This window comes from Neovison vison, chromosome 11 (assembly GCF_020171115.1).
Source record: "Neovison vison isolate M4711 chromosome 11, ASM_NN_V1, whole genome shotgun sequence".
In the NCBI taxonomy this organism is placed as follows: Eukaryota; Metazoa; Chordata; class Mammalia; order Carnivora; family Mustelidae; genus Neogale; species Neogale vison.
The window spans coordinates 13,375,646-13,391,983 of NC_058101.1; the positions used below are offsets into that span (position 1 = coordinate 13,375,646).

The 16,338-nt window shown below is 39.1% G+C and overlaps 1 protein-coding gene across 2 annotated transcripts in view; it reads left to right on the forward strand.

Moving 5' to 3' along the window:
• CENPC (centromere protein C) overlaps positions 1-16,338 on the forward strand; it is a 97,114-nt gene that overhangs the window by 22,157 nt on the left and 58,619 nt on the right. For both annotated transcript variants that reach the window (XM_044226118.1, XM_044226117.1), the window contains exons 5-7: positions 2,316-2,406; positions 13,703-13,988; positions 15,364-15,579. In XM_044226118.1, coding sequence (XP_044082053.1) covers positions 2,316-2,406; positions 13,703-13,988; positions 15,364-15,579 — 593 coding nt within the window. The remainder of the gene's footprint in view (positions 1-2,315; positions 2,407-13,702; positions 13,989-15,363; positions 15,580-16,338) is intronic.

Genomic DNA, 16,338 nt, shown 5'->3' on the forward strand with positions numbered 1-16,338 from the left:
TGATCTCTCTCTGTCAAATAAATAAATAAATAAATAAATAAATAAATAAATAAACAAACAAACAAACCTTCACAGGACAGAACTGATGTCTCCCAATATTAAATAAATAAATAAATAAATAAATAAAAGAAACCTTCACAGGACAGAACTGATGTCTCCCAATATTTAAGGGCTAAGGTGACTCACCTGGCTCTCAGTTATCCAGGAGACCTCCTCATTCTGAAGAACAGGGTAGTCTAGGATGGATTGAGTCTCACTAAAATTTCATCTCAGACTGACCCATCTTAATCCATGAGAGAGTGAGGATCTGTTCATTTCAGTCCAATCTGCCTAAAAAGAGATAAGGTTTTTTTCTACTCTATAGAAAGATTTTGGGAACTCGACTAACTTATTTTGCTAATTAAGCTTTTTGTATTGAGATAATTATAAATTAACAAGCAGCTATAAGAAATTGAGTGCAAGCCTTTACCTGGTTTCCTCTGTGGGTAACAACTTGTAAAACTGTACTTGCAGAATTACAACCAGGATATTGACATTAATACAGGCTTGAGGTTCAATTTCACAACTCTGATATTGTGACCTGAGCTGAAATCAAGAGTCAGACTCTCAACCGACTTAACCACCCAGGTGTCCCTGCTTTCAGTGATTTGAAATTTCATGATATTCCTTGATGTTAGATTCCTCTAACTCTTCTTTTTTTTTTATTTAAAAATTTAAAAAAAAAGATTTTATTTATTTATTTGACAGATCATAAGTAGGCAGAGAGGCAGGCAGAGAGAGGAGGAAGCAGGCTCCCTGCTGAGCAGAGAGCCGGATGTGGGGCTCGATCCCAGGACCATGAGATCATGACCTGAGTCGAAGGCAGAGGCTTAACACACTGAGCCACCCAGGCGCCCCTCCTCTAACTCCTCTTATTAAGATTTCTTTTTACAGTTTCTGTTTCTTGCAAATTCCTTGCCTTTTTGTACTAGAGCCTTTTGTCGTATGTCCAGTGAATCTTAGTGGTCTCTTCATATTTGAATGGAAAATTAAAATGGTGATTGGAAGTTCTATTTGTGCAGTAAAATTTGTGCCTTGGTAGATTTTACTGTGCTATGATCTGTCTGGGCCATGTCACTGTGGATGTCCAGGTGTTACTATCTACAGGTTTTTTTTTAAACTTGGCTTCATACGTTTTTCTGACAAACGTGTCCTGCTTGGGAGTCTGATTCTAACTACAAATGTTCTCAGCCACGTGGGGCAGAGGGAAGGTATAATTGGATGCTTCCACTTAATATCTCTGTTTCTACTGTATTACTTTTACTTTCGGCTCTGTCTGAGTCTATAGTTTCTCTGATTCTGAAACTCAGGAGAGTAAACATCTAATATGACAGGGTTGGAAGAGGAGAGGCTCCGTGACTCTGACTGCTGCTTGTACCTACTTTTAGCAACTCTTCTGTTCCTAGGCCTCACTTGGAACCCATCTTTTAGAGGTGCTTGCACATCTAATTACTGATCTTACTGGTTTCTCCATAAATATTAATTTCTCTCCTTCTGTGCTTTCTCAGCATGTTTCTCCTCTCTCTGGACTGATTAGTTGCTGCTGATCTGCTTTCCAATTTAAGAAAAGTTTGTTGACATCTGCCATCTGTTCCCTTCTCTTTCTCCTCATACTTCTGGGTTTATACATTTTAAAAAATCCTAATGAGGTTTTAGGAGGAACAGAATATAGTGAAAACTTGCTTTTGTTTCTTTATATAATTGAGTTTCATAGTGTATTCACTGAACAACAGTGCAGTGGCTTCCTTATTTATATATTCCCCAACTGGTAGATTTGTTTCCATCTATTCATTATTACAGTCATGTACACTGATGTGCACCTTTGTCCATGCCTCTTTGCGCTCCTGTTGTAAACTGTATTTCTGAAAAAAACAAAAAAACAAAACAAAACAAAAAAAACTGTATTTCTGTAGGATATGCCACATTTCAAATGAAATTGTTAAATATTGTCAGTTTTTTCCTGCAAGATGATTTTACCAGTTTTCTTTGCCACATGCAATGTATGAATGAGATTTCCCTTTTCTAGATTTTTAAAATTTATGACTTGGTATATTTCAAATTTACAGAAGAAAAGATATTATATAAGGTTATTAAGAATAATATAAATGAGCACTTATGTACCCATCCCTCAGTGTAAGAAATACCCATTCTTCTGCAGCATCAGTGTATCCCGCTGTGTTTTATTGTTTTTAAATACTTTATTTTCCAATTTAAAAACAAGTGTATTTAATCAGAATTACTAATTTTTAATTGCTCTAATGTTATATATCTTTTAGGCTGAATGCCAGAAATCTCATCTGAAGTCAGTTCCAGTTTCTTTAAGGAAGAAAGAAGCCTCTGTTCCAAGTGAAGTTGACAGCGGGTCAGGTTGGTGGCATCCCCATGGATATTATTTACTTAGACATATTTAAAAGGAGGTGCTGAAAGTGTTGCATGTGTTGGCTTGGGTGACAAATTCATGGGTTAGCCTAGGCAAAGTGGTCAGTGTTTGTTTTTTTTTCACATGAATAATAAACTTTATTTGAATATTTGTTTCTTTGTTTTAGTGGTAAGAACATTGATTATTAGGATACAGTAAGAGACATTAACTAAGAATTATTATAGGGCTATAGTTTTAAGAATTTTCAAATAGATTTGGCTTTCTTTTTTTTTTAACAAATAATAAATATTATCTCACATAGTTTCTGTGGATCAGGAATTGAGAAGCAGCTTAGTAATTGGATGGTTTTGGTTTGCAGTCTTTCATGAGATGGTCGTCAAGATGTTGGCCAGTGTGTTGCAGTCATCTGAGGGCTTGAGGGGTTAAGGATATAAGATGACTCACATGGGGCTGGATGTGAGCAGGAAGCCTTAATTCCTTTTCACATGGCCCTCCATGGGCTTCTTCCCCCGCCACAAGATTTTATTTATTTGACAAAGAGAAATCACAAGTAGGCAGAGAGGCAGGCAGAGAGAGAGAGAGAGGGAAGAAGGCTCCCCACTGAGCAAAGAGCCTGATGCGGGGCTCGATCCCAGGACCCTGAGATCATGATCTGAGCCAAAGGCAGAGGCTTAACCCACTGAACCACCCAGGCACCCCTCTCCATGGGCTTCATGAGCATTTTTTTTAAACTGAGGTATAAATGACTTGTAACATTATTGTAGCTTCAAGTATACAACATGATTTCAGTGTTTGTATACGCATAGTTAGTGTTCATTTCCTCTCTTTTTTTGTTCATTTCCTTTAATTAGTCATATGTGCTGCTACTTTGAAAAGTTTATTTACATTTTTAAAATTTAATTTTTATTTTGTTATGTTAGTCACTATACAGTACATCATTAGTTTTTGATGTTGTGTTCCATTATTCATTGTGTAAAATACCCAGTGCTCCATGAAATATGTGCCCTCCTTAATAATACCCATCACTGGGCTAACCCTTCCCCCTTCCCTCTCCCCTCTAAAACCTTCATTTTGTTTCCCAGAGTCCCGTCTCTCATGATTTGTCTCCCCCTCTGATTTCCTTCCTTTCATTTTTCCCTTCCTTCTCCTAATGCCCTCTGTGCTACTCCTTATGTTCCACAGATAAGTGAAACCATATGATAATTGACTTTCTCTGCTTGACTTATTTCACTCAGCATAATCTCCTCCAGTCCCATCCATGTTGATGCAAAAGTTGGGTATTTGTCCTTTCTGATGACTGAGTTATAATCCATTGTATAAACGGACCACATCTTTATCCATTCATTTGTTGAAGGGCATCTCAGCTCTTTCTGTAGTTTAGCTACTGGGGACATTGCTCCTATGAACATTGGGGTGCATATGACCCTTCTTTTCCCTACATCTGTATCTTTGGGGTAAATTCCCCAGTAGTGCAATTCCTGGGTCATAGGGTAGCTCTATTTTTAACTTTTTGAGGCATCTCCACACATTTTCCAAAGTGGTTCTACCAACTTGCATTCCTATCAACAGTGTAGGAGGGTTCCCCTTTCTCCACAGCGTCTCATTTCTTGCCTTGTCAATTTTTGCCATTCTGACTGGTGTAAGGTAGTATCTCAGTGTGGTTTTGATTTGAATTTCCCTGATGGCTAATGATGATGAATGTTTTTTTCATGTGTCTGTTAGCCATTTGTATGTCTTCTCTGGAGAAGTTACTGTTCATGTCTTCTGCCCATTTTTTGACTTGATTATTTGTATTTTAGGTGTTGAGTTTGAGAAGTTCTTTATAGATCTTGGATATCAGCCCTTTGTCTGTAGTGTCATTTGCAAATATCTTCTCCCATTCCGTGGGTTTCCTCTTAGTTTTGTTGACTGTTTCCTTCGCTGTGCAGAAGCTTTTTATCTTGATGAAGTCCCAAAAGTTCATTTTCGCTTTTGTTTGCCTTGCCTTTGGAGATGTGTCTTAACAGAAGTTGCTATGGCCAATGTTGAAGAGGTTACTGCCTGTGTTCTTCTCTAGGATTTGATGGATTCCTGTCTCATCTTGAGGTCTTTGATCCATTTAGAGTTTATCTTTGTATATGGTATAGGAGAAGGTTGAGTTTTATTCTTCGTATATAACTATCCCATTTTCCCATCACCATTTATTGAAGAGACTTTTTTGCCTTGAATATTTTTTCCTGCCTTTTCAAAGAGTAGTTGACCATAGAGTTGAGGGTTCATGTCTGGAGTCTGTATTTTGTTCCATTGGTCTGTGTGTCTGTTTTTGTGCCAGTACCGTACTGTCTTGATGATTACAGCTTTGTAATATAGCTCGAAGTCAGGCAATGTGATTCCTCCAGCTTTGTTTTTCTTTTCAACATTCCCTTGGCTATTTGGAGTCTTTTCTGGTTCCATACAAATTTTAGGATTTTGGTTCCAGCACTTTGAAAAATGTCATTGGTATTTTGATCAGGATGGGGTTGAAAGTATAGATTGCTCTGGGCAGCATAGACATTTTAACAATGTTCATTCTTTTTTTTTTTTTTTTTTTTTTAAAGATTTTATTTTATTTATTTGAGAGAGAGAGACAGTGAGAGAGAGAATGAGTGAGGAGAAGGTCAGAGAGAGCGAAGCAGACTCCCCATGGAGCTGGGAGCCTGATGTGGGACTCGATCCGGGGACTCCAGGATCACGCCCTGAGCCGGAGGCAGTCGTCCAACCAACTGCGCCACCCAAGCGTCCCAACAATGTTCATTCTTCCAATCCATGAGCATGGAATGTTTTTCCGTTTTTTGTTTTTATGCCTTCTTCGATTTCTTTCATGAATGTTCTGTAGTTCCTAAAATATAGATCCTTTACTTCTTTTTTTTTAAAGATTTTATTTACTTATTTACAGAGAGAAATCACAAGTAGATGGAGAGGCAGGCAGAGAGAGAGAGGGAAGCAGGCTCCCTGCTGAGCAGAGAACCCGATGCGGGACTCGATCCCAGGACCCTGAGATCATGACCTGAGCCGAAGGCAGCGGCTTAACCCACTGAGCCACCCAGGCGCCCTAGATCCTTTACTTCTTTGGTTAGGTTTATTCCAAGGTATCTTACGGTTCTTGGTGCTATAATAAATAGAATCAATTCTCTAATTTCTCTTTTTACAGTTACATTGTTAGTGTATAAGAAAGTGATGATTTCTGTGCATTGGTCTTTTTTATCCTGCCACATTACTGAATTGCTCTGTTAGTTCTAGTAATTTGGGAGTGGAGTCTTTCAGGTTTTCCACATAAAGTATGTCATCTGTGAAGAGAGAGAGTTTTACTACTTCTTTGCATTTGAATACCTTTTATTTATTTTTGTTGTCTGACTAGTTGTTAGGACTTCTAGTGCTATGTTGAACAGTAGTGACGAGAATGGGAATCCTTGTCATGTTCCTGATCTTAAGGGAAAGGCTCTCAACATTTCCCCATTGAGAATGATATCTGCTGTGGGTTTTTCATAGATGTATTTTATAAAATTGAGGAATGTTCCCTTTTTCCCTATATTCTGAAGCGTTTTAATCAGGAAAGGATGCTGTATTTTGCAAATGCTTTTTCTGCATAAGTTGAGAGGACCATGTGGTTCTTTTCTCTTATGTATTCTCTCACATTGATTGATTCACAAATGTTTAGCCACCCTTGTGTCCCAGGGGTAAATCCTTCCTGGTTGTGGTGGATAATCATTTTAATGTACAGTTGGATCCTATTAGTTAGGATCTTGCTGATTATTTTGGCATCCATATTCATGAGGGATATTGGTCTGAAATTCTCTGTTTTGATGGGATCTTTGCCTGGTTTGGGGATCAAGGTAATGCTGGCCTCATAGAAAGAGTCTGGAAGCTTTCCTTCTATTTCTATTTTTTTTGAAACCGCTTCAGGAGAACAGGTATTATTTCTTCTTTCTTTTTTTTTTTTTTTTTTTTTTTTTTATTTCTTCTTTCAATGTTTGGTAGAATTCCTCAGGGAATCCATGAGGTCATGGACTCTTGTTATTTGGGAGGGTTTTGATCACTGCTTCAATCCCGTTACTGGTTATTGGTCTATTCAGGTTGTCAATTTGTGTTTCAGTCTTAGTAGTTTATAGGTTTCTAGGAATGCATCCATTTCAGATTGCTTAATTTATTGGCATATAGCTGTTGATAATAATTTCTGATAATTGTTTCTAATTCCTTCGTGTTAGTTGTGATCTCTCCCCTTTCATTCATAATTTTATTAATTTGACTCCTTTTCTCTTTTCTGTTAGATTAAGTGTGGCCAGTGGTTTTATTGATCTCATTAATTCTTTCAAAGAACCAGCTTCTAGTTTCATTGATGTGTTTTACTGTATTTCTGGCTTCTAATTCATTGGTCTCTGCTCTAATCTTAATTATTTCCCTTCTTGTGTGTAGGTAGGCTTAATTTGTTGTTGATTCTCCTGTTCTTTAAGGTGTAAAGAGAGTTCATGTATTTAGGATTTTCTTGTTTTTTTTTTTTTTTATTTAAAGATTTTATTTATTTATTTGACAGAGAGAGATGACAGGTAGGTAGAGAGGCTGGCAGAGAGAGAGAGAGAGTGGGAAGCAGGCTCTCTGCCGAGCAGAGAGCCCGATGTGGGACTCGATCCCAGGACCCTGAGATCATGACCTGAGCTGAAGGCAGAGGCCTAACCCACTGAGCCACCCAGGCGCCCCTCTTGTTTTTTTTTTGAGTGAGTCTTGATGGCTATATATTTCCTCCTTAGGACTGCCTCTGCCATATTCCATAGGTTTTGGACCAATATGTTTTTTTTTTTTTTTAAAGATTATTTATTTATTTATTTGACAGAGAGAGAGAGAGAGATCACAAGTAGGCAGAGAGGCAGGCAGAGAGAGAGAGGAGGAAGCAGGCTCCCTGCTGAGCAGAGAGCCCGATGCGGGACTCGATCCCAGGACCCTGAGATCATGACCTGAGCTGAAGGCAGCGGCTTAACCCACTGAGCCACCCAGGTGCCCTGGACCAATGTGTTTTTGTTCTCATTGGTTTCCATGAATTGTTTAAGTTCTTCTTTGATTTCCTGATTGACGCAAACATTTCAAGCAGGATGGTCTTTAGCTCCCAAGTGTTTGAATTTTTTCCAAACTTTTTCTTGTGATTGAGTTCCAGTCTCAAAGCACTGTGGTCTGAGAATATGCAAGGAATAATTTCAGTCTCTCAGTCTTTTGGTATGGGTTGATACCTGATTTGTGACTCAGAATGTGGTCTGTTCTGGAGAAAGTTGCCTGTGTGCTCAAGAAGAGTGAGTATTCTGTTGTTTTAGGGTGGAAGGTTCTGTATATCTCTGTGAAGGCCATCTGGCCCGGTGTGTCATTTAAAGCACTTCTTTGTTGATTTTCTGCTTAGATGATCTGTCTATTGCTGAGAAATGGACTGCTGAGTGCTCCTATAATTAACATATTATTATCAATATGTCTCTATTTTGGTTAACAGTTGGCTACTCCCATGTTGGGGGCATAGATATTTATAATTGTTAGATCTTTTTGCTGGATATGCCATTTAAGAATGATACAGTGTCTTTCTGTATCTCTAACCACAGTCTTTAGCTTAAAATCTAATTTGTCTGATATGAGAGTTGCCACCCCAGCTTTATTTTTTTTTTTATTTTTATTTTTTAAAGATTTTATTTATTTATTTGTCAGAGAGAGTGAGCACAGGCAGACAGAGTGGCCCGCAGAGGCAGAGGGAGAAGCAGGCTCCCCGCTGAGCAAGGAGCCCGATGTGGGACTCGATCCCAGGATGCTGGGACCATGACCTGAACCGAAGGCAGCCGCGTAACCAACTGAGCCACCCAGGCGTCCCCCCAGCTTTATTTTGAAGCCCGCTGGCATGAAAGATGGTTCTGTATCCCTTCACTTTCAGTCTGGATGTATCTTTAAGTTCAAAATGAGTCTCCTGTAGACAGCATATGGATGGGTCCTGTCTTTTTATCCATTGTGCAACCCTGTACCATTTTATGGGAGCATTTAGATCATTCACGTTGAGAGTGATTATTGAAAGATACGATTTTTTTTTTAAAGATTTTATTTATTTATTTGACAGAGAGAAATCACAAGTAGATGGAGAGGCAGGCAGAGAGAGAGAGAGGGAAGCAGGCTCCCTGCTGAGCAGAGAGCCCGATGCGGGACTCGATCCCAGGACCCTGAGATCATGACCTGAGCCGAAGGCAGCGGCTTAACCCACTGAGCCACCCAGGCGCCCCTGAAAGATACGATTTTATTGTCATTGTTAATCCGGTGAAGTCCTTCTTTCTATAGATTGTCTCTGTAAATTTCTGTATCATTCTTCGGGTCTTACTCCTTTCATATGAACCCCCCCTTAACTTAATAGTCCTAGAAAATCCCCCCCCCTTAATATTTCTTACAGCTCTAGCTTAGTGGTCACATATTCTTTCAGTTTCTGCCAATCTTGGAAGCTCTTATCTCTCCATCCATTCTAAATGACAGCCTTGCTGGATAAAGTATTCTTGGCTGTATGTTCTTCTCATTTAGTACCCTGAGTATGTCTTGCCAGCCCTTTCTGGGTTGCCAGGTCTCCAGGGACAGGTCTGACGTTATTCTGATGTTCCTCCCTCTGTACGTAAGGAATCTCTCCCCTAACTGCCCTTTAGATGGCCTTGAGATTCCTTAACACTGGAATGTTTCATGGCTTTATTTCTCTAATTCTGTTTTCATGGATTTTAAGCTGTTTGTTCCAGGCCTCCCTCTGGTCCTTTTCTATCAGTTTGTCTTCTAGATCATTAATTTGTTCTTCTGCCTGGTTTACTTTGACTGTTAGAGTATCTAGATTAGATTGGATCTCATTGATAGCATTTTTAAGTTCTGCCAGATCACCTCTCATTTCTGAGAATCTGAGATTTCTGAGATTCTCTTAGAGAATCTATGTTGCAATTAGTGGTTTTCTCCTTTGTAGTTATTGTCTGCATAACTGTTACCCTGAAGTTTATTTCCAACATCTTTCTCATATCCATATCCGTTAGTTCTGTGGCAGAGGTCACCGTCCCTGAATTTTTCCTGTGTTGGGGGGGTTTCTTCTCTTAGTCATTCTTTTGAGGTGTGGTGGAGGGAATGTACAGAGTCCAGACTATTGACCACAACCAAAGCAAGATACACCTGTTTTATAGGGACCTTAGGGTTGTTAGCCTCTTGTTCTTCTAGCCTGTCTCCTGAGGGAGGGGCCTGCCACACTGTTACTCAGGCAACCGTGTTTGGGCAGAGTTGCCCTGCCTCCAGTGGGCAGGGGGGGATGCTCAGTGAAGACTAGGTTTTTGGGGCTTTTGTTTGCTGGGCGCTTTCACTAGCGGCTTTCTGTGTCTCTTCCAAGAATCAGAGCAGAAGTGACTGTATCCCAGTCTTTTGACTCAGACCAGAGAGATCGCAGTCTCTTCTCTAGAGAGCCCTCCAGGTCACACTGACTCTCTTTTTGTCTGTGCTGCTAAAAACCAGAGCGTTCTGGGTTGTATGCCCCACAGCAGTATTACCAGTCTTTACTTCCAGGTTCAGGCATGTCTCTGCCCTTTGTGCTTCTGAAACTGCCAGCTGCCCGCAGTTTGCACTTGCTCCCCTGCAGCTCCAGGTTTCAGTCTGGGGGCTGCCCCAAAACCCTCTCCCTGCAGTTTGCTACCAGTCTGTGAGTCTCTGCCTGGTCCCCCGTGCAGGAGGCTTTTGTGCTCAGCAGCTCAGGATCCTAGAGGCTCCCTCCACCTTCTGTTTATCTTCCGATATGTGCCCCCAGAATCACGGCTCCCTGCTTCATACCTCAAAACCAACCGCCGGAGATACTCTGTAGAGATCTGGATATATCTTCTTACATTTTGGGGCTGATTTCGTGGGTGTTCAAATGATCCCTTGACTTCTATAGATTTTGTTTATGGTATCTTTAACCATATGATGAGTAAGATTTTTTATTTTAGTTCTCAGATGTGTGACTTTTATATTTTTTGACCTTGTTTTGGTTAAAAAGTCTCTCTTCTCCTATAGTCCCCATCACCTGTTTCCCCCATCCTCCCACCCACTTCCACTCTGGTCACCATCAGTTTGTTCCCTGTAGTTAAGGGTCTGTTTCTTGGGGCACTTGGGTGGCTCATTTGGTTAAGTGACTGCCTTCGGCTCAGGTCATGATCTCAGGGCCTGGGATTGAGCCCCATATTGGGCTCTTTGATCAGTGGGGAGCCTTTTTCTCCTCTGCCTTTCACTCCCCCTGCTTGTGTTTGCTCTTGTGTTTCCACTTTTTGTCTATTATGAATAATGCTGCTGTGAATGGGAGTGTACAGATATCTCTTGCGGTCTCTGCTTTCAGTTCTTTTGGATACATACCCCAAAAAGAAATTATTGGATTGCATGGCAATGTATATTTAATTTTTTGAGGCACCACTAGACTGTTCCTTGTAGTGGCTGTGTAATTTTACATTCCTACCAACATTGCATATTGGTTCCAATTGCTCCTCATCTTCACCAATACTTATTACTTTCGGTGCATGTGTGTGTTTTGTGATAATAGCCATCCTAATGGGTGTGAAGTAGTAATCTCATTGTGGCTTGATTGTTCATCATTGTCATTAGGAAATTTTAAATTAAAATAATAATTAGATACCACTGCACACTGAAAAGAATGGGCTAAAATCCAAAAAACTGATTTTCCTTTGTAACTCGTTTCTTTGAGAGTTTGTCTTTTCATTTGTTTCAGGAGAAACAAAAGAAAGTCAGTTCATAATTGTTAAAATATTTTTATGCTGTATACTTTAAAATTCTTATTAAATAATTTCAGCATTTGATTCATCTTGTCTATTTGTGTCCTTTGATCATATTGTTCTATTCTGGTTTTTGGTATAAGCAGTCATTTTTATTGTATTCTTGACATTTTGGTAATTATTTTTGGAAACTCTTGATTGTATTTAATTGTATTTGTTTTAAATTGTTTATTATAACATATAGTTTCTTCGTCTTGGTTTAATGTGTAGGTTCTTGCTCACTTTTGTGGATTTTATTTCCAGTGGCAGTTAAGTGTTAGAGTCCTAGCAGTGGTATTTTGTTCTGTTTTGTTTCCTAATGCTGCTGAGATTCCTCTTTAGTTCTTGCTGGTGCTGTGTCAGGAGAATGGAAGGTGCTTCCTGAGTACCCCATGTCCTCATTCATTCAAATGAGGGTTGGGGTCAGAAGCTGTTGGGATTGGATCTTCTTAAATCACTGGGTAGAGGACAGGGGGATGGGGGATGTAGTGTTCTTTTATGTTCTTCCTGCTTTAGATTAGACTGCTCACTGGTACCCTTATTGTTGTCAGTACTAACAGTGTTTCACAGTGTCACCTGTGAGGCAGTGGCTGGGGACCTCAGAGGCTTCACTACTTTGCAGCTGTTTGTGGATCATATGGTCTGCTGTCCTTGATTGTTGAAGTGGGGACAGTGTTGGTCGAGGGACAAGGTTACTCTAGGACTTTGCTCCTCCGCTACTACTATCACTTAGAACTTACGGAGTGGGTCCTGGCATGGTCGAAGGCTTTGCTCCTCTTACAGCGCCACTGCAGAATGGAGTATTTAGTGGCTCAGCTTGTGGAATGGGAGTTGGGGTTCCCCATTATGTCTCTGTTGTGTTTCCCTTCTCCAGGTTTTTTGGATGGAGAATGCAGGGTTTTTTTATCCCCCTGTTCGTGGTTCAGGGTTGCACACCTCTCTAGAACCCAGTCTAGGGATTCGTGGGAGATAAAGGGAAGGTACTGTCTTTTGTTGCTCAAGACTTGAGGTTCCTAGCAAATATGCCTCTTTCCTTCTAGCTTTTAGAGTTCTCTTATTGTTATTCGATGGATATGTACTATTAGCTTACTTGTATTTGGAGGGAAAAACAGAGAAAACTGAGTATACTCTCTTGTTCTATAACCTTCACAAGCTCCTTTTTGATTGTATTTAAAATTTTTAATCTTTGCTTTTTTAAAAATTTTTTTATTATTTGAGAGAGGTTGAGTGCATGGGGGTTGGGGGAAAGGGACAGAGGGAGAAAGAAACCCATGCTGACTCTGTGCTGTGTGTGGAGTCCAACGTGGGGCTCAATCTCACCACCCTGAAATCATGACCTGAGCTGCAATCAGGAGTTGGATGCTTAACTGATACTGAGCCACCCAGGTGCTCTTAATCTTTGCTTTTTCAGAGTATGAATCAATATAAATACTCCCCAACAGTTCTACTTTTTCTTTGATATTTGAAGGTATAAGCCTAAGAGAATATGTATATTCTTTATTTATTTATATATATATACACATATGCATATAAATGTACATGTGTATGTGTGTATGTATATAAACTTTTATGTATAAAGAATATTTTTATATATATCTTTACATATATACACATATACAAATCTTTTATATATCTCTATACATATCTGTTATGTCTCTGTATATGTATGTATGTGTATAAATATGTGGTCATCTGGCTGCCTTAGATCTAAAGATCTAGTCTTTAGATTAGATTTTAAAGATTGAATCTCATGATTTCTCTAAAATTACTTCTTTAATTTAGCTGTATATAGATTTATTCAAATCTTGGGTAAATTGACTATCCGTAGAATTGTGAGTTTTCTGTTTGAAATTTTTTTTATTTCAAAACTTCAGAGCATGGAAAAAATAACATCTTTATATTCATTAATTTAATGAATTAGAACTTTTAAAGGCCTTATATAATTTATTTATTTATTTTTAAGATTTTTATTTATTTATCTGACAGAGAGATAGAGAGCACAATTAAGCAGAGTGGCAGACAAAGGGAAAGAGAAAAGCAGTCTCTCTGCTAAGCAGGGTGCCCGATTTGGGGCTTAATCCCAGGATCCTGGAACCATAACCTGAGCCTAAGGCAGCCGCTTAACCAGCTGAACCACCCAGGCACCCCTTATTTATTTTTTAAAAATATTTTATTTATTTGACGGAGAGAGATACAGTGAGAGAGGGAACACAAGCAGGGGGAGTGGGAGAGGGAGAAGCAGGCCTCCCGCTGAGCAGGGAGCCCAGTGGTGGGGCACCCTGGAATCACCACCTGAGCTGAAGGCAGCTGCTCAACAACTGAGCCACCCAGGCGCCCTGCCCTTATGTATTTTAGTCATAGATCTTTGATTATAAACTAAATGAACTGTGAGTCTTCTGAAAACTATTTCTAGCTATTGCTGCTGAATTTTAAAAAGCACATTTGATTCTAATAGTATTATTTTAAAAGTTTCTAATGTCTTCATATAATTTTCTTCCAGGTCAGGACCGTGAAGTTCATCAGCAAATTTTAACAGCTGGTATTGGTTCTAAAAGTACACCTGACTCGAGAAAAATGTCGAGTAAAAAACTAAAAGATCGTCACAGTGAGGCTGATAAGGAATTACACTTACCAGTTGGTTCACCTTTTGTTCTTTTGGATGCAAAAGCTTCTGTATCACAAAATGTGATTTCATCCATTGCCCAAAAGAAAGAGGTCTACGCTTCTGAAAATTCAGTAAATACATTGTCTTCAAGTATGGAGATTTCTCTTAAAACCAGGAAAAGGTGAATTTTTATTTACTGAAATAATATCAATCTGCTTAAAAATTTTAAAGTTATTTATTAATTAATTTTTAAATTTATTTTTAATGTATTTTATAGTAAGTATTGAGGAATATTAACATGAGAAGAGCATAACATGGTTCAGTTTATATTCAGTTTATATAATAAGGAAGGCTTAAAGTATACTTCAGAGAAGTTTGTGGGTAAACGTTCCTGTAGTTTATGGAAAAAAGTGTTTTCTTCTGATAATATGTTTTCTGTATCTTCCTAAGAGTGTTTTCTCTATGTCATTTGTAATTCAATGGTAGGTATATACTGGCTCATTTCTAGGGTAGCAAAGGATAAGTACTTTGAAGATAAGTTGTGGTGAATCATTGTCTATTTCTTGGGGCTCATTTTGGCCTTTAAGAAGCAAAGTAGATCATTCAAAGTCCTTTGCTACTGGGGACTTTTGCGGTGAGTGTAATTAATGTCTGTCTAGTGTCTTGTGTAATTCTTGGAGCCAAGGAGTTAAATACATTCTAAGATTTTGCTAATCAAAATGTGGTATGCGGTTCAGGATCAAGAGCAATGCATTATCTGGCAGCTTGTTAGAAATACAGAATCTCAAACCCTATTCTAGACCTACTAACTCAGAATCTACATTTAAATTTTTTTTTTTTAAGAATTTATTTATTTATTTGACAGACAGAGATCACAAGTAGGCAGAGAGGCAGGCAGAGAGAGAGAGAGGAGGAAGCAGGCTCCCTGCTGAGCAGAGAGTCCGATGCGGGACTCGATCCCAGGACTCTGGGATCGTGACCCGAGCTGAAGGCAGTGGCCTAACCCACTGAACCACCCAGGCGCCCCAGAATCTACATTTTAATAAGATTATTCAGATGATTGAAAATCTTACTAAATGTTTGAGAACGAGTCCTTTAAGCTACAGAGTTTCTTGGTCTTTTCTCTTTTTTTTCCCACTGACAAATAAGAAATGTAATTTTCCTGAGCAATTGCCTTGTGTATTTTAAGAGATTACAAAGCAGGGGTGCCTGGGTGGCTCAGTGGGTTAAGCTGCTGCCTTCAGCTCAGGTCATGATCCCAGGGTCCTGGGATCGAGTCCTGCATCGGGCTCTCTGCTCGGCGGGGAGCCTTCTCCCCCCGCCCCCGCCTGTCTCTCTGCCTGCTTGTGATCTCTCTGTCAAATAAATAAATAAAATCTTTAAATTTAAAAAAAAAAAAAGAGAGATTACAAATCAGAATTTTTAGACATTAAATAAAGGGCTAGTGAAAAATTTTGTAATTGGTCTGTATTGTTACTGAAGGGAGTTCAGGAGAACTCCAAACTCAGCAAACTGTGAGAGTATTTATTCAGCTTGCCTTCCTTTCAACTTTTTAGGTTAAACTTTGAAGATAAAAGTGCTTTGAAGGAAGTAGAAATAGCAAATAAAATACCAGAAATAGAGGATAAAGTATCAGAAGAACCACAAGAGAGGAAATCGTCAAGAGCATCTCAGAAAAGAGTACCAGATTTAGAAGATGAAATTCTTCCACAAACTAAAAAGAGTTTTTCAACATTGTTTTTAGAAACTGTAAAAAGAAAAAGTGAATCCAGGTAAGTTATTAAGAAACTATCCTTTGAGGCATTTTTTTCTTATATTCTGTAAACAGTATCAAGGATTCTTAATGCTGTTTAACTAAAAGTTAATCTTAATTGGTGCAAATTTTAACGGAAATTATGCCTAACCCTAAGGAGAGTGTAGTTTCTTACCAGCAAATCACCCCCAAAGCCATCGTTAGGTACTTACTAAATGAAATGTGAAAGACAGTAAGTTTATTCATAATTCATTGCTTTCATTGCTTATTCAGTGCTTTTGCTCCTTAGCACTTTCTAGTCTGTATGATATCAAAGAATGAAGGCAGTATTTAGAGACAGAATTAATGTTGTGGTGTATTTCACTGTTAAGAGCTTTATTTATTTATTTATTTTTAAAAAGATTTTATTTATTTATTTGACAGAGAGAGATTACTAGTAGGCAGAGAGTCAGTCAGAGAGAGAGAGGAGGAAGCAGGCTCCCTGCTGAGCAGAGAGCCCGATGCGGGACTCGATCCCAGGACCCTGAGATCATGACCTGAGCCGAAGGCAGCGGCTTAACCCACTGTGCCACCCAGGCGCCCCTGTTAAGAGCTTTAAATCTTCTTTCCTTTTCTTCTTCTAGTGTTAATAAAAGTGTGATCCTAGAAGAAATTTTAATCTGTTCTTGCCTACTAAAAAACCTTCAGAGGTTCATTAGTGTCCACACTGTGATTCTTAACTATGGCTGCGCATTGCAGTTAACTAGAATTAATGGCAGCTAGAGATGGGAACCCCTGA